This window comes from Rhincodon typus, chromosome 24, assembly GCF_021869965.1.
Source record: "Rhincodon typus isolate 14 chromosome 24, sRhiTyp1.1, whole genome shotgun sequence".
Lineage (NCBI taxonomy): Eukaryota > Metazoa > Chordata > Chondrichthyes > Orectolobiformes > Rhincodontidae > Rhincodon > Rhincodon typus.
Genome location: NC_063355.1, coordinates 1,704,030 through 1,729,194, shown reverse-complemented (window position 1 = coordinate 1,729,194; position 25,165 = coordinate 1,704,030). Strand labels below are relative to the sequence as shown.

The 25,165-nt window shown below is 41.7% G+C and overlaps 1 protein-coding gene across 1 annotated transcript in view; it reads right to left on the bottom strand.

The window, feature by feature from the left end:
• specc1la (sperm antigen with calponin homology and coiled-coil domains 1-like a) overlaps window positions 1-25,165 on the bottom strand; it is a 246,908-nt gene that overhangs the window by 170,718 nt on the left and 51,025 nt on the right. The window contains exon 3 of the mRNA XM_048611683.1: window positions 7,763-7,937. Within this exon, the coding sequence (XP_048467640.1) occupies window positions 7,763-7,937 (175 nt within the window). The remainder of the gene's footprint in view (window positions 1-7,762; window positions 7,938-25,165) is intronic.

The following is a 25,165-nucleotide window of genomic DNA, read 5'->3' as shown; positions in this document are numbered from 1 at the left end:
CTTTCAGCCACCTAGGCAATATGCTCTGTTACTCCATTCTGAAATGATCAGTCTCTCCTCCTCTCATACACTACTTTGGCAATGCATTCATTTTTGACATATTACTCCTTGGTATAACACTCGTGGCTCTTCACAAAACTGAATAAATGTTTTGTGTTAATAATGAGCTGTCAAAACGAGAGTGCATCAAATATACAGAAATAAATTACATTGCAATATTCCGCCCAGAATCACACATCCATGATCAGATTTTCCAGCACAATTTCTCAGAGTTTTCATTGATGATACAACTTTTCCTTATAGCAATCTATTTTCTCAGTCTCTCTGATCTATACTGACCACATTGCAGTATCAGTTTCATTACTACAAAGAGTACAGAAAAAAAAGAGAAAGTGCAAAGATGATGTTAGGTTGATGCTAGAATTAAGTGGATACAATTCTGTTTAGGGCTCTCATCCCCAGGAAAGTTTATGAATTAATCTAATTGAAACCTTTTAAGTTAGGTTTAATCCTTTGAAGGATTTAACACGGCAAGTATAGAGATGTTTCTACTTGTAAGTAGACCCTGAACCAGAATCCTAAATAGGACAGCCACAAACAAAACTAAGAAGGAATTCTGAGGATATGGTGAAAATGTGGAATTTATTACCACAGGGAATAGTGAGGCAAATATCAAAGATGCATCTAGGGAAAACTAAGTACATTTACAAGAAAGAAAACAATAGAAAGTTATGCTGCTAGCGCAGTATAGAGTAGTAGGGTGGAAGGAGGCTCACCTGAACCTTGTTTTTGCCCTGTAAATTCCATATAATGTAGTTAGAAGGGACCAACAAGATCCAAATATCATGTTCCAATACCTCACTCTAAACTTCCATTATGTCATCTCAAAGAGTCGTAGAGGTTTACAGCATAAAAACAGTCCCATTGGCCCAATTTGTCCATGCTGCCCAGTTTTCACAATTAATCTAGTCCCATTTGCCTGTGTTTGGTCCATGTTCCTACATACCTATCCCAAACTGTCCAAATGTTTCTTAAAATGACAAAATTGCACTCAGCTCCACCACTACCTCTGGCAGCCCATTCCAGACACTCACCACCCTCTGTGTGAAAACATTACCTCTCCGTACCTATTATTTCATTCACTGTTTCTTTCCCAAGTCCTTTCTCTGTTGGTGCTCTAATATCTCTCTGCTACTCAGTCTGTATAATTCTTACACAAAGCTTTTCAATCTCCCTTTCTTACATTTCCTTTAAACTTATACATGGATGGAGTATGAAGGAAGAACTAACAGTTGTCAGAGTTGGTATAGTGAGAGTCATAGGGATTTAAATATACACATAGATTGAAAAAATCTGATGCAATACAGCCTAGATGAGGCGTTCGTAGAAACACAGAAACATAGAACACTTCAGCACAGGAAGAGGCCCTTTGGCCCACCGTGTGCTTGATAGCCATGATGCCATTCCACACTAATCCCATCTTTCTGCACGTTATCAGTATCCCTCTATTTTCTCCTGTTCATATCCATGTCTAAGTGCATCTTAAACACTGCTACAGTCTCTGCTTCTACCACCTTCCCTGGCAGCACATTCCGGGTACCTACCATTCTTGGTATATAAAACTTTCCTTGCACATCACATGGGGCAGCACAGCAGCTCAATGGTTAGTACTGCTGCTTCACAGCGCCAGGCGACTCTCTTTGGAGTTTGCTCATTCTCCCCATTTCTGCACGTGTTTCCTTAGGGTGCTCCAGTTTTCTCCCACAGTCCAAAGATGTGCAGGTTAGGTGGATTGGCCATGCTAAATTGCCCATAGTGTCCAGGGATGTGTAGATTAGGTGGATTAGCCATGGGAAATATAGGATGGGGGTGAGAGTCTCAGCAGGTGGCTCTTCGGGGAGTCGGTGTGGACTCATTAGCCGGAATGGCCTGTTTGCACACTGTAGGGATTCTATGAAATCTCCTTTAAACTTCCCCCTTCTCACCTTAAACCTATGCCCCTAGTATATGACATTTTATCCTGGGAAAAAGATTCTGACTATCCACCTCTCATAATTTGATATACTTCTATCAGGTCACCCCTCAGCCTTCAGCACTCTGGCGAAAACAATCCAAGTTTGTCCAAACTCCTTATAGCTAATACATTCCAATCCAGGCAACATCCTGGTAAATCTACTTGCACCCTCTCCAAAGCCTCTGTCTCCTTCCAGTAGTGTGCTGACCAGAACTGCAAACAATACTCTAAATGTGGTTTAACTAAAGTTTCATACAGCTTATACAGCATATTCAAAGAATATGTTTGGGACAGTTTCTTTGAAAATACATTCTGGAGTGAACCAGACAGCAGGCTATAATAGACATGAGGTTGTAGAATTGCTCGCCGAGCCAGTGTATTTGATTGCAGACATTTCGTCACCCTGCTAGGTAACAACGTCCGTGCACCTCCAGTGAGGTGTCAGTGTTCTGTCCCACATGTTATTTATGTGCCTCGGTTTACTGGGGTGGTTAGCATCACTTCCAGTTCTGTTTTTCAATGGTTTGTATATTGAGTCCAAATCAATGTGTTTGTTGATGGGAGTTCCAGTTGGAATGCTAGGCCCCCAGGAATTCACTGGCATGCCTCTGTTTGGCTTGTGCTTTTATGGATGTGTTGTCCCAGTTGAATCCATGTTCTTCTTTGTCCATGTGTATCGAGATCAGTGAGAACTGGTCATGTCTCTTGTTGGCTAGTTGGTGCTCGTGTATCCTTATTGTCAGTTTTCTTCCAGTTTGGCCTATGTGATGTTTCTCACAGTCCTTGCATGGTATTTTGTATATTTTATTGGTTGTGGGTATGTTCGTCAGTAGCTGTCGCAGGATGGTTGTTGGTTTGTGGGCTACCCTGATACCTAGGGGTCTGAGTAGTAGGCCGGAGTAGTAAAACAGAACTGGAAGTGACGCCAACCACCTCAGCAAACAGAGACATATAAATAACAACCAGAACAGAACACCAACACTTCACTGGAGGCGATGTTACCTAGCAGGGCGATGAAATTTCTGCAGTCAAACACACCGGCTCGGTGAACAAGTCTACAAACTCATCCACAACCCGAGCTACAAATCTTCTCTAAAACTTATAATAGACATGGTACTGTGCAACAAAGTAAAATCAATTCAAGATTTGTAGTGTAGGCACCTTATTTAGCAGCTACAACATGATTGAATTTTACATTTAGATTGAGGCAGAAAAGACTATGTCCCACACCTAAATAAGGGCAATTATGGGGTGGTCATGGCCTAGTGGTATTATCACTGGATTGTTAATCCAGAGACCCAGGTAATGTTCTGAGGACCCGGGTTCAAATCCCACCATGGCAGATGGTGGAATTTGAATTCAATAAAAATCAAAGAGTCTAATGATGACCATTGTCGATTGTTGGAAAAAAAACCATCTGGTTCATTGATGTCCTTTAGGGAAGGTCACTGCCATCCTCACCCGCTGGGTAATAAATGCTGCCTAGCCAGCAATGCCCTCATCTCATGAATGAATAAAAAACGAAAGCAGAACAAAATAAAAGTGAACTAGCAGAGAGATGAATCAATAGAGTGGATATTTCAAAAAACACAAAATAGATGCAATCCAATGGGAAAGACAAATTCCAAACGGAGAATCTATTCTCTTAAATTAACTGAAGTTGAAGATACTATCAGACTTAAAAAATAGCATATAATTAGTAAAGATGAGTTGTAGGTCAGAAAATGGGCAGAATATAAAAATCAAAGAATGACTAAAAAAAAACAATCAGGAGAAAAAGTAAGTACATAAGAGGAAGTTTACAATAAATATAAGAACAGATAGCACGAGATTCTATATATATTTTAAAAAGAGTAAACTAACTGAGCAATGGTCCTTTAGGCAGTCTCTGGGAATTGATAATGGAAAATAAAGAAGATAGCAAACATACAGAATAAGTATTTTGCACTAGTCTTCACTCTAATCAATACAAGTAACATCTTAGAACTAAGTAAAACAATGAAATCATGAAATGGAAGGGAGGAACTCAAGAAAATTACAATCTCGAGGGAAGTGGGAATGAACAAATTGTTGGCGCTGCAAGCTGTCAAACTCCCAGGTATTGGTAGGCTTCATTTGAGTGTATTAAAGGAAATGACCAATGAGATTCCAAATTCCACAGATTTGGCAAAATGGATTGTGTAACTACAGTTCAAAAAGGGGAAAGAAACAGAAAGCAAGGCCAGTTAGCTTAACACTTGCCATGGGGAAAATGGTGATGTAACAGGGCACTTAGGTAAGTTTAAGGTAATCAATCAGGCAGTCAACATGGCTTTGTGCAAGGGAAATAGCGTTTCACCAATTTATTGGAGTTCTGAGGAATTAACATATGCTGTGGATAAAAGGAAACCAGTGAATGTATCATATTTAGATTTCCAGAAGGCATTTGATAAGGTGCCAGATCAAAGATTATTGTGGAAAATAAAAGCTCATGCAGCCCATGGGTGGGTACACCAACAATGCTGTTAGGTATAGAGTTTTAGGATGTTGATTAGGCGACAGTTAAGCAACTCCTGACTTGCATCTTGTAGATAGTGAACAGGCTGCGGGGAGACAGTAGGTGAGCTACTCGTTGCAGAATTCCTAGTCTCTGATTTTCTCTTGTACCCACAGCAGTTATACACCAGACCTGTTCAGTTTCTGGTCAATGCTAATCCACAGGGTATTGATAGTGGGAATTTCAGCGATAGTCATGCTATTGAATATAAAGCATCAGTGGCTAGATTCTCTCTTGTAGAAGGTCACTGCCTGGCACTTCTGCAGCACAAATGTTACTTACTATTTTTCAGCCCAAGACCCTTTCTGCATTTGGACATGGGCTGTTTCAGTATCTGAGGAATTGCAAATGATGCTGAATATGGCACAATCATCAGTGAACATCCCCACTTCTGGTCTTATGACGAAATTCCTGCAGTCATGTCCTGGAGCTGAGATGACTAACATCTAACAATCACAAGCACTTCCTTTGTAATAGGTATGGCTTCAGTTTTGTTAAGGGTCCTTGATGCAACACTCAGTAACATGTGGCTTTGATGTCACGGACAGTTACGCTCACCTCCCTTCTGGAGTTCAGCCATGTTTGAACTAAGGCTGTAATGAGGTCAGGATCTGAGTGGCCCTGGCAGAACCCAAACTGAGCGTCAGTGAGCAGCTTATTGCTAAACAAGTGGTTCTTGACTGCACTTTTTGTGATTTCTTCCATCACTTTACTGATGATTGATATTTTTACCATATTGCTAGGGCCAATGGACTTTGCAGTATCCAGTGCCTTTAATCATCTTCCATGTCGTTTAGAATGAACTGAATTGGTTAAAGGCTGGCATTTGTCTAGCTGGGACCTTCAGAGGAAGTCAAGATGAATTACCCAGTCAGAACTTTTGCTTGATGACTGTGGCAAATGCATCAATCTTACTTTTTGCACTGATGTGCTGGGTTCCCCTTGGATAAGAAAATTTGTGAAGCCCCCTCCTTCAGTGAACTGTTTAATTGTGTTGACTGCAGAGCTTAGATCTGGCAGAATGGCCTCCTTCTAACCATGACAATACTGTGCTTCCGAGAGATCTAATCCATTGGTTGTGGAATCACTTAGCTTTGCCTATCATTTGCTGTTAATGTTGTTTGGCATCAAAGCAGTCCTGTATTGCAACATCACCAGATTGACACCTCATTTTTAGGTGTATGCCTGGTGCAGCTTCTGGCATGTCCTTCTGAACTTTTCATTTAACTAGGGTTGATACCCTGGCTTGAGGGTATTGGCAGAGCAAGGGATATGCCAGGTCAGTTGGACATGACATACCCAGGCTTAGTCATACAGCTATCAGGGATATTGCCTACAGTTTACGATTCTGAGAGCATGACTATGAGACAGTTCTCCCAATTTTGGCATTAGCCCTCAGACATTATTGAGAAGGACTCTGTAGGGTCAATAAGGCTGAGACTGCCATTGTTTCCAGTGTCTCAGTCAATGCAAGGTAGCCCATCTGGTTTCATTCCTTTAAGATTTTGTAGCAGGTTGATGTAATTCAGTGGCTTGTTTGGCCCTTTCAGAGGCAGTTAAGGGTCAAGATTGCTATTGGTCTGGAGTTACATGTAGGCCAGACCAGATGAGGACAGCATATTTGCATTCCTTAAGGACATTAGTGAACCAGGTGGGTTTTAATGACAAATCAAAAATGATTTTCCAGTCATCATTATACTTCAAGGACCTTCAATTTGCCAGCTTCATGCTGCTCAAGAGCAATATCAGGTGTCAGGGCCCAAATATTGACAATTTATTTTAATGACTTGGATGTACTGTATGACATAGAATGTACTGTAGCCATATTTGCATACAACATGAAAATAGGCGGGAAAGTAAGTCGCAATAAAGAAATAAGGAATTGACACGTGGATATGGATAGGTTAGATGACCAGGCCAAAATCTGGCAGACAGAATTTAATGTTGATAAGCTAAGGTTATGGTCAGAAGAATAGAAAGGAAATATATCATTTAAATGGAGAGAAACTTCAGAGTGCTTCAGTGCAGAGAGATATGGGTGTCCTCATGCATGAATCCCAGAAAACTAGCATGCAGGTGCAACAATTAGTAAGGAAGGCAAATAGATTTTTGGCATTTATTACTAAAGGAAGACAGTATGAAAATAGGGAAGTATTGCTGCAAGGATACAAGGCATTAGTGAGACCATATTGGGAGAATTGTGTACAATTTTGGTCCTCTTACTTTAGAGGGGATGTAATTGCATTGGAGGCAATTCACAGGAGGTTCACTAGATTGATTTCAGAATGAGGGGTTTGTTTTTTGAAGAGATATTGAATGGTTTAGACCTATATCTCTGGAGTTCAGTGGAACGAGAGGAGGGCTAACTAAGGTGTACAAGAGGCTAAAGGGGACTGTCAAAGCAGACATGGGCAGGATGTTTCCTCTGTGGGGCAATCTAGAGCAAGAGGTCAGTTTTAGGACAAGGAGTAGCAGATTTAAAACTGATGAGAATAAATTACTTCTGAAAGGGCTGTGTATCTGTTGAAATCACAACCCCAACCCTATAATGTGGTGGATGCCAGGGCATTGTGTAAATTTAAAGAGGAGATTGATAGATTTTTAAATAATAAAGGGTTGAAGTGTTATGGACAGAAGGCAGAAAAGTGGTGTTGAGGTTGAGACGAGATTAGCCATGATCGTATTGAGTGGCAAGCAGGCTCGAAGGGCTGAATTGCCATTCCTGCTCCTAGTTCTTACACTCATATGTTCTAACTCCATATTTTTAAATTCAAATTCCATCATTTGCTGTGCTGGGTGCAATGTCAGGTTCCCAGAACATTACCTTGGTCTCCAGATTACTAGTCCAATGACAATGTTGAACGCAATTAATATGCAAACAACAGTGTACAACAAGTAAACATTAGATAATGCTCCAGAATTACTCGTTCTTTAAATCTCAAACTCATAAGCAAGGCTTGGCAAGTTGGGGAGTATGAAATGAAGAATCATACGATTACCACAGAACTGTAGATGTATTAAACAGGTTTGTATGTATACAGGACTCAGCACACTGGAGAATGCAAGATCACAGACCTTTATGAGTTACCTTAATTATAAATAGAACCATATATGAACAAAAGAAACAAATTACCAAAATTTTAAAACTAAAAACAGGAGCTTCAAACACCAAAGGGGAATACAAACAAAAGTCCAGTTGAATAGGAACAAACCTGCAGGATTCTTTGCTTTGCCATCAGGATTGCTGCTCGTGGTTGATCCTGATGCTGCAGAATTTGACCCTATTGATGAGGATGGGCAGAGGTTCTTCTTAACTTTGGTAGAGGTGGTCAAAGTCAGTCCACTCGGTGCTCCAGCCAACAGATCATCATTGCTCCTGCTCTTGCTCTGTTGTATAAGGAGAAACCACAAGGATAAAGGTGCAGTAAATTTTAGTAATGTTAGCTGAATTTGCCTCAGGACATTTCCCAGAAGGTGGAGGTGTAATGACAGAAAACCCAGCTAAAATAATAAACAACCATCTCAAAAAATAATGTCCATGGGTTCAGACAACCTGGCGTAACTGGTCCAAAACAGTTAATTGTTGAGTGACCCAATTATTAAGAATATAACCAGAATTTTGATAACTGCAGGCAGTATTCTGTATAACCAAATTTGGAAGGTTAATCCTTCATCTGATTCACTACCCATAGTGATTATAATGAGGTCAGCCAGGTGGAATATAAATTCCCTGTTTGGGGCTATTAATCTGGTCCAATCAGGCAACCCTGGCTGACAGATAGAAACAGGAGTGTAAGAATGTCTGACACTCAGAGTGGCTCTGAGGGAGCTGGATAGTGTCAAGAACTTTCCACGTTTAAAGGGTGACTTAGCGATGGGATACCAGCCTCTGTGGAGTTAGTTCACAATCCTATCGCAACAATAAAACCTCTGAGATAGAAGAACATAACAGTGACATTAACAATACTGGTTGTTTAATAGAAGTTTTAATAAAAGATCACTGATTTGAAACATAGTTTCTGATGTTTTCTACTAAAATCAGTGCATGTAGTTAATTGTGTTACTGTATCCATACCTGTGCTAGTTAGCAAAGTCATTGTTCTAAAGGGCAACCAGTTCGCTGTGTGATGCTACTGTGGCTTCAAGAGGTGTATTTTGTCCTGGTTATTTTTCTTTGAAGGTAAGTTTTAAGAGAGAGGTACCAAGCTGTCTATTTGAATCTAATAAAGCAAAGACCTTGAAAGACTTTGGGTTTTTTTTAAAGAAGTTGGAAGCAGCCTGAATGGGTGGGGTCAAGCTTCCATAGAACCAGGATTTTTAGTTTTAGCATTTCAGTAGTCATTGATGGGGTCTTGAAGCTGGGTTTGGAAGTTGCTGCACATCTCTCCCTGCTATTCCCTCTCTCGGAGATCTTTCTTGATTTTTTTTTCCACCTGGACTGGAGAATTGTTTGTGAGACAAACTATTTTACTGAATTTGCTTTTGCCAAGGGTGTATTTATGGGATATTACGATAATGGCACAATTACTGCTTAGTAATTGATTAATCTATTAAGTTTTCCAGTAGAGTTATTCCAATTTCTGAGTGATAGCAAGAACTGCAGATGCTGGAGTCAGAGATAACAGAATGTGCAGCTGGAGGAACACAGCACGCCAGGCAGCCAACTGTTTTTCTGAAGAAGGGTCCCGACCCGAAACATCAACTTTCCTGTTCCTCTGATGCTGCCTGGCCTGCTGTGTTCCTCCAGCTCCACACTCAGTTATCTCTTATTCCAATTTCTTCTTTCTTTTGTTGTATTTTAACTACAGCATATGAATAAAATGTGTTTTGCTTCAAGGCTGGTGGTTTGCTCAATCAATTGGCATCCAGAATGCAACGCCTGGTACTTGCCTTTAAAATACAAAAAAAATTAGGGTCAAGATATCTTCTTAATATATTTTAAGGGGGTTTGGTCTGGTCCATAATAACTGTAAGACAGTTTCTCAGGAGGCTTTCAGGAGTTATATCCAACAACAATGTGGTTGATTTTTACATAATGAAAATAAAATACTGGTGTTTCTGGAAATCCGAAATAAAAAACAAATGCTGGAAATACTCAGTGGGTCTGGCAGCATTCCTAAAGAAGTAACAGAGTTAGTGTTTTGACTCAATATGACTCGTTGTCAGAACAATTTCAAGCTCAGCACAACACGGAACTTGTCTTCTGTGCCTTCACTTCTGTACCTTCACTTTTGTACACAGTTCTTTGGCCAGAAGGACTCCATGACCGCAGACCCTTTGATTATTTCCAGTATTCTCCCTTCATCTGGAAGATTCCCTTTGGTCTCTCACCTGCTCTTGATTTTTTCTTTGTAAATTGTTGACTTGATATTTGCTGTTTCAATGTCTTTGCTTCCCTCATTCACTCTAAACTACCTCCCCCTGAACTTAGCACATCACGTTGTGCCCCATGAAAATAACTGAACACCGAAGTATTTGACTCGCTATTAACTCGGTCTTTCTCTTGACGAATACCATGAGCCCTGCTGAATATTTCCAACACTGTTTTCACTTCTAGTTTCTCAATTCTTCTCTGAAATGGCCTAATAGGCGACTCAGACTGTTATGTGGTGGATATGACGGATAGGAATAAAACTAGATATATCATTTGACATCAAGCAAAGCACTAGACAGAACAGAGGTGCTCCCAATCCAGTTGATTATGTGATGGCCTTCTCGCAAACATCTGGGGTTTAAGAACATATGAAATAGGAAAAGGAGAAGGCAACTCAGCCCTTGAACTTAAAATGCTGTTTTAGCCACAACTAGAGTATTGTGTGCAGTTCTGGAATCCACATTATAGGGAGGGAAGGCTAGCATGGCTAGTGTGCAGAGGAGATTTACTAGGATACTATCTGGACTAGAGAGTTTTAGTTATGAAAAGACATTGGACAGACAGGGATTGCTTTCCTTACAGCGCAGGAAACTGAGTTGGGAAAATATGATTGAGGTGTATAAAATTATGAGGGAATAGATAGGGTAGACAGCAAGGAACTTTTTCCCTTGATTGTAGGATCAATGATTGGGGGAGGGGGTTGGAAGAGATCCTTCAGAGCACGTAAAAGTTAGTTAAAACTGAAAGAACTGCAGATGCTGTAAATCAGGAACAAAAACAGAAGTTGCTGGAAAAGCTCAGCAGGTCTGGCAGCATCTGTGGAGAAAAAAAATCAGAGTTAACGTTTCGGGTCTGGTGACCCTTCCTCAGAACCAGCCCCGAAGTGTTAACTCTGATTTTTTCTCCACATAAAAGTTAGTGTTTTGGTTATTTATTAATTCCCTCTGGTTGATGTGGCTATATTTGCCTAAAAGTCAGGATTCTTAACAGCTAATTTTCTGCAGTTGCTCAGCTACTAAGATGCTAAAATGTTGGACCAGAAATCTATGCATACTCCTACTTCCAAGTAGAAGAGCCTCACAGGCCATATTGAATAGCCATCTTAAGCTACTTCATCAATGACCTTTTCACCATCATAGAGTCAGAAGTGGGGATCCTTGTTCATGATTGCACAATGTCCAGCACCATTCACAACTCCTCAGGTACCGAATCTGTCCATGTCCATACGCAGCAAGGTCTGGACAATGTTCAGGTTTGGGTTGAAGAGTGGTAGTTAACTTTAATACCGAACCAATGCCAGCTAATGGCCATCTCCAATAAGAGAGAATCTAACCATCATCCCTTAACATTCAGTGTCATTGCCATTGGCCAGTATCCCGCTGTTAACGTCCTTGAGGGTTACCTTTGGCCAGGAACCTAATTGGACCCATCATGTGTATACTCTGGGTGGGTCAGAGGCCGGGAACTCTGCAGTGAGATAACTCTTGTCCTCTTAGGGCCTGTCCACCAACTGCAACACGCATCTCAGGAGCGGGTTGGAGTGCTCAGAAGAAAGCAATGGGGTCGATTGGCACCCTTTTCACCAGTTTAAATGGTCAATTCCACAAACACTGACTCACAAGTGGAAGCAGTATATATCATATACGAGGTCCACTGCAACAGCTCACCAATCTTCTTTTGACATTACCTTCAAAAGCATCAGCTTCTGCCACCTAGATGGATGGAGACATCTGAGACATGGAAACACCATCTGCAAGCGCTCTCCAAGCCAAACACAAACCTGATACGGAACTGTGTCGTTGCTCCTTCAATGCCACTATGTCACCAGACAGAATACAGCAGTTTAAGGCAAGAGCCCCTACAGTCTTCTTGAGGCAGATAAGGGATGGGCAACAAATGCTGCATTACATCCACATCCCATGAAAAACTTTTTTAAAAAATCGCAATCCAGTACTTGTTAATGATGGAACGAGTATTCAGGATCCAATTCAAGATGTTGACAGTCAGCTTGCTGATCCTTCCAACATTGTCTCCTTATTTCCAAAAAGGGAAAATTGTGTGTGAAGATACCAAACAGGCAAACTTACCTGAAGTGATGATGGAATACACACCACTTTACGTTATATTCACTGTAGCCGTGAGGTGTCTGATCTCTCTCCCTCCCTCTTGATCTATCCCACCCAGCAATTCTCCCATTCCTGATACACCAACCGCCAACCCTGGCCTCTAATTCTTCAGACAGTATGCAAAATATGTAAGCATGTGCTTCTCCTCAACCATCCCATCACCACCTAATCGTTGATTCCTTTTGTTGTCTCTGTTTCTGTACTCACGCCCAGCCAATCATCCTTCATTGGAGGGATTCTAATTAATAATATTAATAAGTCTGAAGCCCCCTATCCAGTTGTTCTCTGCACTTCCTGAAAATTGCTCTCTCACATTTCTGCACCATTAAAATATTGTACTGTTTAAGGAACTGAGTAAGTTATCTCGGTAATATTTATTATTGCTTAACCTCCTGCTTTCCAGCCCAGAGCACCTCAACGTGCACCAAGAATTTTTGTTGCCTGTTTTTATGCTTATATTCAAAATATTGGGTATCTGCAACTTTCGCCTTGAATGAGACAAAACTGTAACAGGATTGTCCACTAGGAGATAATATACCTAAAATTTTGTACCTAGGTACCTTTGTACTTGAGATGGCACAGTGAATGGCGACTTTGTACACTTTTCACTGTTTTCCTGTATCCCTGTACTTGAGTACATGCAACAATAAAACCTAATTCTAATTAAGGTAAGGGATGTGAACTTTAAAGGGGATGCAAGGAAAAATGTTTTCACCCAGAACTCACTGCTTCTAATGAAGGCAGAAACCCTCATAACATTTATGAAGCACTAGGATGTGCACTTGTGATGTTAGTAAATACAAGGCTCTGGGCCAAATGCTGGAAAATGGGATTAGGATAGTAAGGTGCATGTTGTTGATCAGCACAGTCTCGAAGGACTGAAGCATCTTTTTCAGTGCTTCTGTCCTCTCTGACATTCTCAAGATATGCAACATGATTAAGGGAAAGATAGGTTTAAGTTGTTAATTTACTCAACAACACAAGCATCTCACTTTCTGGATAAATAGCTTTTTCAACTCTCAACTGGCAAATTAAATCCAATTTTGCTGGTGATTTGCAGATGGTTCTATAAAGCTCCTTTATTCTGTTGCAGGAAAGTGGAGGTGCTGTCATTGCTACACGCATTGATGCTTCTCCCACCAAGAATTCTTACCTTGTCATGGCCATATCCAGAGTTCAATACAGAGGCCTTAAATACTACCATATGGTTAAATCACAATCACTGAAGGCTGACTGATTTTTTTTCAGAATAGCTTTAAGATATTCTTTATGGTGACCATTACTGCTACCAGCACTTTACTTCAGATTTGTTATAATTAATTGAATTTTTTTTAAACTGCTGTGGTGGGATGTGGACTCCAGTCTCTGAAATATGAGCCCTAATCTCCAGATTACTGGTCTAGCAATATAACCACAGCTACAGGATTGTGTCCACATGCAAGACTGTAACAGCTAAGGCAAGGGGGAAAAGGAAAAACTCTTATTAGCTGACGGTGCAAGGACAAGGAGGAACAAATGCAGGATTTTGGGTTCGGGTGCAGGGAGAATGAGGGGAGAATTTTCTATGCAGTGAGTAGTAATAATCTGGAATTTTCTGCTTGAGGATGGTGGAAGCAGAAACAATCAATGATTCCAAAAAGGAAACTGGATGGGGACTTAGACAAAAGGAACCTGCAGGGATATGGGGATTAAGTGGAGATTGGGATTGAAGAGATTATTCTGCAGGAAATCAGCATGGAATTAAAGGACTAAATCATCTCCAACTTTGCCATAAGTGGCTGAGAGTAAGTGCTTTCTGACATTCCAACCTGTTCCATTGTTAGAATTGAAATTTCCAATCCTGTAGTTTTAACCCAAGAATAATTCTCCTAATGACCTGCCCTGGAACATTCTGTACTGATTCTTACATTTATTTTCTTTTAAAAACATCTGCAAAGAAATCCAGACTGCACTGGATTATTTGCTCAGTTCTTCCAAGTTATGCTATGATTTGCTGAACAGATGCCAACACCATAAAAGCAATAATGTTATTTATCCAGTCCTTTCCCATCTGGTTTCAATAAAAGAAAAACTGCTTTAAAAAGCAACTCTCTTCCTACCAATCACCTGAAACAAGACAGCCATTAACAAAACACTGAAAACACTTCCAAAAATCATTCACAAATTAACTTTAAAATGGATATTGTTTCAGAGACATGTTTCAAATATTGTATTGAATGTAATCACAATAGCATATGCTTGTCCAGCAGATGGTCGCCGTTTCACTACAATAGCAAAAAAGAAAAGACTGATGGAATCGAGTCTTTTGGAGTAGGAATTTAATCGTGTAAGCTTTACAAAAGGACTACATTCTCATAGTTCCAGGAATGCCGGGTTATTTACCCCAGTTCCCCACCTTTTCAGAGCTTGAAAGTAGCACAGTATCAAAAAGTGATCTCAGTGACAGGGCTACTCATTTAGAAGTTGTTTAAATCAAATTCAATTCCCATTACACAGAATTCCGGGAATTTTATTGGTTTATAGAGTTTCCATCTTTTTCTTTCCATAAGCCAAAATTCCAAGACACAGGCAAGACGGAACAAGAGGACAAAGATTTTTAAAACCAATATACTAATTTCTTTAAACCCTCAACAATTCCACACTAGTCAGCATAATGTTTTGAGACTATAATGTGGAAAACATTAATCATTTGGAAAATCATTTGAATAGATAGAAGGCTGCACAGATTTGTTTACAGTAAATCATGTTTGACTAATTTGACAGAGTTCTTTGATGGAAAAGGTTGATGGGTGTAGCAAAGTTGTTCTTTGCATAAGAACACAGTGATGCCAAAATTGCATCAGGAGAGATGGTGGTATTATGGTAATGTCACTGGGTTTGTAATCAAGGGCTCCAGGCTAAAGGTCTGGAGACTTGGGCGATTGAATCCCAAACTGCGTGGAATTTGTATTCAATTACAACACAGATTACCATGTGATAAATTTGTTGAAGCCTGTAAGATTAAAAGGACAGTGACAATGTGGATCAGAAATTGTCTAAGAGATAAAAGCAGAGAATATCCTGGGGGTTACCACTGACCAGAAATTCAACTGAACATACCATATAAATACTGTGACTACAAGAGAAGGTCAGAGGCTAGAATAACTGCAGCAAGTAATTCATCTCCTGACTCCCTAAAGCCTGTTCACTATCTACAAGGCACAATTCAGGAGTTCAATGGAATATTCTCTACTTGCCTAGATGATTGCAACTCCAACAATGCTTGAGAAATTTGACACCATCCAAGACAAAGAAGCTGTTTGACTGACACCTCATCCACAAACATCCACCCCCTCCACCATCAACACTCAGTAGCAACAGTGAGTATTACCTATAAGATGCAATGTAGAGATTCACCAAAAAGATCCTTAGACAGCACCTTTCAAACTCACAACCACTTCCATCTAGAAGGACAAAAGCAGCAGGTACATAAGAACACCACCACCTGCAAGTTCCCCTCCAGGCCACACAGCATCCCAACTTGGATATATATCGCCTTTGCTTCAGTTGGGTCAAAATCCTGGAATTCCCTCTCCTTGAAATTGTGGGTTTACCTACATGAATTGCAGCGGTTCAACTAAGTAATGGCCACTAAGTAACTAAGTAATTGAAGTGAATGCAGGAATGTGATACAGTCAGTTCTGCTATAACACAATAGTTGCGTTCCTGCGCAATATTGGGTTATAGAAAACCGCACTCCAGAAATAACAGGGCCTCCGGGAAAAAGTAGGGTTAGGGGCTGACTACCAAAAAAAAAATCACTCAAAGCCACTCAAAAATCACTCAAAAGCCTAACACAAAGGGTAGCACAATTTGAATAAAATGTTTAATTCATATCTAATAATGATATAAAAGTAAATGTAACAATTTACCTTGAAAAAATGTCAAGATGACTTCATGGGGGAGGAGTTTGTACTGTAGCTCTCACAGAAAACACTTCACAACAAAGCCCGCAAAATGATCATGTGATGCCGCCAGGGAGACTCTTTTGGCGCTAACATTGTACCTATTCATGACAAAGCCCGTGAAATGATCATGTGGTGTTGACACGTATTCCTCCAAGCACTGATGGAAATGTGTTCCAGCCAACACAAGTTCGTGTTTTAGAAACAGAAATAGTTCCCCCACTCGTCAATCGCGTTACAATCAACTCGCATTGACAGAACACACTTTATAGCAGAACCGACTGTACCATTTGGAATGAAGAACAGATAGACACAACATGAGTTAAATGGTAAAATTTCAAAGTGGAGGGGTCAGGAACAGAGGCACCATGGAGTATATTCAGCCACCTAACTGCTGTTGGCAGAACAATTTCTTAAGGCTACTGAATACAATATCATAGAACAAAAACAAAGTTGCTGGAAAAGCTCAGCAGGTCTGGCAGCATCTGTGAAGGAGAAAACAGTTAACATTTCGGGACCGGTGACCCTTCCTCAGAACTGATGGTGGTTGGGAAAACGTCAGTTTATATGCAGAAAATAGGGAGGTGGGTGGGGTAGGGAGTAAACGATATGATAGGGCCCAAAGAGAGAGAAAAAGACAGTTGGACAAAGGAGTTGCTAACGATCAGGCTGGGAGGGTGAATAGTTGTTAATGGGGACTGTTAGTGACTAACAACAGGGGATGTGTAATGGTAGGCTATATGGTAACAAGGCCTGGTGTGTGGGGTGGGGGGCTGGGACATGGGAGAGTTTAGGCCCTAAAATTATTGAACTCTATTGAGTCCGGAGGGCTGTAGAGTCCCCACGCGGAAAATGAGGTGTTGCTCCTCCAGCTTGCGTTGGGCTTCACTGGAACACTGCAGCAAGCCAGAGACAGATGTTGGCCAGGGAGCAGGGTGGTGCGTTAAAGTGGCAGGCAACAGGTAGTTCAGGGTCTTTCTTGCGAGCAGAATGTAGATGTTCTGCGAAGCGGTCACCAAGTCTACGCTTCGTTTCCGCAATGTAGAGGAGACCACATTGTGAGCAGCGAATGCAGTAGACTAGGTTCTGGGAAGTGCAGGTGAAGTGTTGCTTCACCTGGAAGGAATGTTTGGGTCCTTGGATACTGGGGAGGGAGGAGGTAAATGGGCAGGTGTTGCACCTTCACCGGTTACAGGAATGTGGACCAGGGTGTCCTGGAGGGAATGGTCCCTGCAGAAGGCGGACAAGGGAGGGGATGGGAATGTGTGTCTGGTGGTGGCATCTTGCTGGAGGTGGCAGAAATGGCGTCTGATGATCTTCTGGATGTGGATGCTGGTGGGATGGTAGATGAGGATAATGGGAACCCAATTGCTGTTGTGGGAGGGAACAGAAGGGGTGAGGACGGAAGTGTGGGAGATGGGTCGGACCTGATTGAGGGCCCTGTCGACAACGGAGCTGGGGAAACCTCGGCTGAGCAAGAAGGTGGACAATATCATCGAATCCCTACAGTGTGAAAGCATGCCATTTGGCCCATCGAGTCCACGTCGACTCCCTGAACAGCATCCCACCCAGACCCACCCCTATTCCTGTAACCCCTGCATTAACACTCTACTATTAATATCAAGCCAGCAGGTTAACTCTGGTTCAATGAAGAATACATCCTACTGTTCATCATGTTTTACTTTATTTGTTCTGACCAAGTGCACCATCTCACAAACATCTGGACCTAATTCCATTTGCCTTTGAACAGCAAATCTAAATCAACAAAGAAAACAAAACAAAATGTCAGCAGGGATTACATTTGAAAATGGATGAACTCAATTTTGAGTTCTGAAGGCTGTGAAATAACCAGTCAAAAATTGAGGTGCTGTTCTTGCGTGGAGTTTCACTGGAACACTCCAGGAGACCTCGTACTACAAAGATATTGGTAGAGCAAGGTTGAGAATTAAAATGACAAGTGACTGAAACTTTGGGGTCACGCTTGTGAACTGCACAGAAGTGTACTGCAAAGCAGTCACCGAGTCTGCGTTTGGTCTCCAAAGTAGAGGCAAATGCATCAGAAGCAGTGAACAGTGAACACAGTATATTGAACTGAAAGAAGGGCAAGTAAATCACTGCTTTTCAACTGGAAGGAGAGTAGGTTGTTCGGCCCCTTAAGCCTGTTCCACCATTCAATCGGATCACGGATGATGCAACATTCCTCACATCCATTTTCCTGCTTTTTCCACTGTAATCCTTGAATCCTTGATTCCCCTTCTGATCGAGAATCTATCTCAGCCTTAACTGTACACAATCTACCCCTACAACTCTCTGTGACAGGAAGTTCCAAAGATTCACAACCCTCAAAAGAAATTCCTATTCATCTCAGTCACATATTGGCTTCCCTTTATTGAAACTATACCCTTTGGTCCTAGACTCTCATTCTCGCAGCATTTAACCTGTCAAGCCTCCTAATAATTCTATACGTTTTAATGAGATCACTTCTCATTCTTTTAAACTCCAATGAATAGAATCCCAAACTTTTAGCCTTTGCACATAAGACAATCCTTCCATACCAGGAATCATCCTAGTAAGCCTTCTCTGAACTGTCTCCAATGAAATAATATATTTTCTTAAATTGGACCAAAACTGCTCACAGTACCCCAGATGTGGTCTCATTAGTACCTTATACAGTTACAGTAAGACTTTCCTACTCTGATACTCCATCCCTCTTGAAATAATGGCCAATATTCCATTATTCCATTCGTTATTGTCTCCATTCCATTACCTTTCCTGAATACCTGCTGTGTATTAGCTTTCTGCATTCCATGTACAAGTACCCCAAAGCCCCGCTGTGTTGCAGCTTTCTGCAGATTTTCTACATTTAAATAATACTGTTCTTTTGGTCTCCCTTTAAAAACGAACAACTTCACATTTCCCCACGTAATACTCCTTTTGCCAATTCTTTGCCGTATATAACCTATCGATATCTCTCTGCAAACTGTATCCCCTTTGCAACTTGCCGTTCCACCTATTTTTGTGTCATCTGCAAATTTGGCCACCATACATTCACTTCCTTCCTCCAAGTCAGGAACATATTTTGTAAACAGTTGCGGTTCCAGCACTGATCCCTGTGGAACCCCACTGATCACAGGTCATCAGCCTGAAAAAGCAGACCGAGGCAGCATCTAGGCAACCAGATGCCACCTAACCTGTTCTTGCTCTTGCAAGGAAAGGCACCACAGAAAAGAATGTGTGTGAACAGTGATTGGATCACTGTATCACAGAAGTCACACAGCTCAGGAGGCAGCTATTCAGCCCATCACTCCTGCACTCATTTTCAAACTAACATCATTACCTAGTATAAATCCTCTGCTTTTTCTCTGTACCCTTGCATAGTTTTCTTATCCAAATAATTGTCCAATGTCTGCATGAAAGCTTCAATTGAACCTGCCTCCACCATAGTTCCAGACAGTGCATTCCATCCTAACGACTTGCAGTGAGTTTTTTTTTTCCCTCATATCACCCTTGCTTCTTTAACAAATCACAAAATCTATACCCTCTCAGTCTTGCATGCCAGGGCACTTTCTTCCTATCTACTCTATCCAGCGTCTTCAGGATTTTGAAAACCTCTGAAATTTCTTCAATTTCTTCACTCTAAGGAGAACAGTCACAACTGCTCCAATCTATCCTCTTAACTGAAGTTTCCAATCCACGTAAATTGTTTCTGTACACCGTCCAATAAACTCATATTCTTCCTATAACATGGCACCCAGAGCAGTACACAATACTTGAGTTGATATCTAACAAGTGTCTCATACGAATGCAGCATCCCTTCCTTGGTCTTGTACTCTATGCCCTTAACAATAAAGCAGATGATACTGTATGCTTTACTTGCTGCTGTCTCCACTTGTCTTGCCAGCTTCAATAATCTGTACACATATTACACCTAGCTCCCTCAACTCCTGCAGCCTTTGGAATTGTAACCCATAGTTTATATGGCCTTTCAATGTTCTTCTAATCAAAATGGTGAGAATGGTGCCTTCTGAAACATTAAAAGGGAGAGATGTGCCTTGTGGTAGTATCATGCTGGAGAATCTATTATGTCTATGTTACTTATCCTCTGAGATCAACAGATCCGTCCTAAGATGTGCTGTCAACACTTCTCAGAACTCCAGGTGTGGACTAACCAGGAAATTGAATATAAGGAAAGTAGGAAAGAACTTAAACATGGAATTAGAAGGGTTAAACGGGATCATGAAAAGTCACTAACAAACAGGATTGAGGAGAATCCCAAGGCTTTTTACACATCTACAAGAGGGCAGCCAGGGAAAGGGTTGGCCCACTCATGGACATATGGGGGAATCTACTGTGGAGCCAGAAGAGGTAGGTGAGGTCCTATGTGAATACTTTATATCGGTATTTGCCAAAGAGAAGGAATTGGTGAAGGATGGTCTCAGGCAAGGGACTAGTGAATTACTAAGGCAAGTTGCTGTTAAAAAGGAAGATGTGTTGTGCGACTTAAAAAGTATTGAAGTAAATAAGTCCCCAGGTCCTGATGGGATCTATCCCAGACTACTGAGACAGGCAAGAGAATAAATTGCTGGAGCATTGACAGACATCTTTGTACCCTCTTTGGCCACAGGTGAGGTTCCAGAGGACTGGAGAATAGCTAATGTTGTCCCATTGTTTTAGAAGGGTAGCAGGGATAATCCTGGAAATTACAGGCCTGTGAGCCTCACGTCAGTGGTAGGGAAATTATTGGAAAAGATTCTCAGGGACAAGATCAATATGCATTTGGAAGCAAATGGACTTATTAGCGATACACAGCATGGTTTTGTGCGGGGGAGGTTATGCCTCATTAACTTGATCGAGTTTTTTGAGGAGGTGAAGATGATGATTGATGAGGTAAAAGCAGTTGAAGTGGTCTAGATATACTTCAGTAAAGCCTTTGGCAAGGTTCCCTCAGGGCAGACTGGTACAAAAGGTGGAGGAACACAGCAGGCCAGGCAGCATCAGAGGAGGAGAAACAACGTTTCGGGCCTAGACTCTTCAGCAGGGCCCTCCAGATGAAGGATCTAGGCCCAAAACATCAACTCTCCTGCTCCTCTGATGCTGACTGGCCTGCTGAGTTCCTCAAGCTCCACGCTATGCTGACTCTGACTCCAGCATGTGCAGTTCTTGCTAACTCCTGGTACAAAAGGTGAAGTCATTTGGTATCAGGGTGAGCTGGCAAGATGGATACAGAACTGGCGTGGTCATAGGAGACAAACGGTAACGGTGGAAGGATGCTTTTTGGAATGGAGGGCTGTTACTAGTAGTATTACACAGGGATCAGTGCTGGGACCTCTGCTGTTCGTGGTCAACATAAATGATTTGGAGGAAAACATAGCTTGTCTAATTAGTAAGTCTGTATCATCAGCAAAGACTGGTGGAGTTGCAGATAGTGAGGAGGATTGTCAGAGGAGAAAGCAGGATATAGATCAGTTGGAGGCATGAGCAGAAAAATGGCAGATGGAGTTTAATCCAGACAAATGTGAGGTGATGCATTTTGGAAGGTCAAGTACAGGTGGAAATTATACAGTGAATGGCAGAACCGTTAGGAGTATTCATATGCAGAGGGATCTGGGTATGCAGATCTACAGATCAGTGAAGGTGGTAGCGCACGTAGATAAGGAAGTAAAAAAGGCCTATGGCATGCTTGCCTTGATTGGAAGGGGCACTGAGTATAAGGATAGGCAAGTTTTGCTGCAGCTTTACAGAACTTTAGTTAGGCCACACTTGGAATATTGCATACAGTTCCGGTCACTGCATTACCAGAAGGACGTGAATGCTTTGGAAATGGTACAGAAAGGGTTTACCAGAATATTGTCTGATATGGAGGATGTTAGCCATAAAGAAAGGTTGGATAGACTTGGATAACAAGGTGTACAGCTGGATGAACACAGCAGGCCAAGCAGCATCAGAGGAGCAGGAAAGCTGACGTTTCGGGTCTGGACCCTCCTTCAGAAAATCTGGCCTGCTGTGTTCATCCAGCTCTACACCTTGTTATCGCAGATTCTCCAGCATCGGCAGTTCCTACTATCTTTGGATGGACTGGGTTTGTTTTCACTGGAATGCAGGAGATTGAGGGGTGACCTGATAGAAGTTTATAAGGTTTTGAATAACATGGATAGAGTGGAAACTATGAGGCCTTTCCCCAGGGTGGAGGGTCAATTACTAGGGGACACAGGTTTGGGGGCAGAGGAGGGTTGGAGTTTAAAGGAGATGTGCAAGGCAAGCTTTTCACACAAAGGGTGGTGAGTGCCTGGAACACGCTGCCAGAGGCAGTGGTGTAAGCAGACAAAACTGCAGCATTCAAGAAGAACCTGGACGAATCCATGAATAGGAAGGGACTAGAGGGATACAGATCCTGTAAGTGAAGACAGTTTTAGTAAAGAAGGGCAAAATGAGTTGGTGCAGGCTTGGAGAGCTGAAGGGCTTGTTCCTGTGCCGTATTGTTCTTTGTTCTTTGAATAGTTGAAACATGATGTCCACCCTTGCATTCTAATGCCCTCTGATGAAGTCATCTAGACTCGAAACGTTACTTTGTTCTCTCTCCACGGATGCTGCCTGACCCGCTGTAATTTTCAGAACTTTTTGTCTTCAGTACAGATTCCAGCATCTGCAGTGATCTGCTCCTACTATAGGTACTAGATGAGCTGGTTTATAATTTCCTAGTTTCCCTGTCACATTCCTTAAGCAACAGAATCACAGGCAATAAAAGAACAGTTCTCATGTTCTGGATAACAATTTGTGCAGCAAGTGTCATCAATTACAGCAGCTTGTACTCCAGGTTTCAGAATCTTAGCAGTAGGTCTTGTCATTGTGACACATTCGTGAGGCTGACTGACGTGAAGAGCACGTTGATTGATGTGCTGCTTCCCTCGAGCCAGGATGGTTGGTTGATTCCCCTGACGGCAGGGTGGTGAACAACCTGCAATCATCGCCAACATTGAAGTCATGATGGATGTGGCCCTGCAGGCAGAATTTAGGCAGCCAAGTGGAAAATTGTAAGACCTCACAAAAAGATCATGTATTATCTACCCCAAATGATCAGAGGGAGACAGAACAACAAATATTTTGGTAAATGTGAAAAGTGCAAAAATAGGGTATTTTTAAATATCCCAACATTAACTGGGATCATTTTACAGTGCAAAGAATTAAGGGAACAGAACTTTTGATGTGCGTTCAGGAGAACCTTTTGGCCTGTAACAGAAAGGATTGATGGAAGTAGCGTATTTGATGTGCATATGCAAAATATTTTTAAAATGTAATGAGAGCCTCAGGCAGTGAATTCCAGATCCTGACCATCTTTCATGTGGGAAAATATTTAATTTGCTTTGATCCTTCCAATAATTACTTAAAATCTATTCTCCCAGTTATTGACTTCTCTGGAAACAGGTCCTTTCAAACCACTCTACCAGGTTCCTGACAATTTTTGTCTATCTTCTTCAGTGTGCAAAGAAAGCAACCCCTGCCTATCTAATCTTTTCTCATCGCTAGAACTCTCCATTACTGGCAACACTTCATAGATTTTCTGTACCTTAAGATGATCACATTCTTCCAGCAATTCAGTAACTACAACTATAGACAGCACACCAATGATAGATTTTCTTGCACTTAAGCAGTTCCAGCATAACCTACTTCCTCTTATATTTTAAACCTCAAATGGAAAGAAAGGCACTCTGTTTATCTTCCTGACGTTATTAAATCTGTCATGCTACTCTGAAGGATCTGCAGTTATACATTTTGTTCCTCTTCTCAGAATCCTACCATTTACAGTGTATACCCTTGTCATTTGCTCTCCCCAAATGCATCACTTCACGCTTCTCTGGATTGAATTCCATTTACCACTGGTCTTCCTCTTTGCAGGATGATACCAATGGGCTAGACAGTTTGCTAAATAGAAAAAGAATTTACACAAACTTGTTCACAAACTCCAGATTACTTAAAACACACCGCAGTTCAGTAAAGTACTTGGTTGCATCATATTCACTATTGTAATGCAGCAGACACAATTGTGAATTAAGTGCATAGTAAGATTTCACAATGGTAATGTGACAATGACCCAATAATTTGCTTTACTGCTATCGTGTAAGGGGTAAATATTGGGGATGCCACCTATGCTCTTCTTGGAAACAGTGCCATGAGATTTTTATGATCACCCCACACTCTGGTTAATGCTTCCTGTGTCCTAACCTATCTGTTGCTCCCCATTCTGTTCGCAATCATGTCCACAGTCTAACTGCAACTCACACCACTTCAGGCACTTCCAACTGCCAGCGCTGACTGGCTTCCTTATCCAAAGATCTAACTAAGGCAGCATTCGGACAACTCATCAAAATGTTCTGTGTGAGACAACTTGGCAATTATACAAATAATGGGTGAGCAATATATCAGAAACTTGAGTGTAGGAGTTGGGGTGTCAGGTTGCGGCTGTACAGGACATTGGTTAGGCCACTTTTGGAATACAACATGCAATTCTGGTCTTCCTGCTATAGGATAGATGTTGTTAAACTTGATAGCCGAGCTTGGAGCGTTTGAGCTATAGGGAGAGGCTGAATAGGCTGAGGCTATTTTCCCTGGAGTGTCGGAGGCTGAGGGGTGATCTTACAGAGGCTTATAAAATCATGAAGGGTGAATAGCCAAGGTCTTTTCCCCAGGGTAGGGAGTCCAAAACTGGAGAGCATAGGTTTAAGGTGAGAAGGGAAAGATTTATCATGGAATATCATAGAATCCCTACAGTGTGGAAACGGGCCCTTTGGCCCAACAAGTCTACACCAACCCTCAGAGCATCCCACCCAGATCCATCCACCCATAACCCACCTAATCTACACATCCCTGAACACTATGGGCAAGTTAGTATGACCAATCCACCTAGCCTGCACATCTTTGGACTGTGGGAGGAAACCAGAGCACCTGGAGGAAACCTACGCAGACATGGGGAGAATGCGCAAACTCCACACAGTCGCCCGAGGGTGGAACCAAACCCAGGTCCCTGGTGCTGCAAGGCAGCAGTGCTAACTACTGAGCCACCGTAGCACCTAACCGTGGGACCAAACGGGCAGAGGGTGCTGCACCAATGGAATGAGCTGCCAAAGGAAGTGGTGGAGGTTGGTACAATTACAACATCTAAAAGACATCTCGATG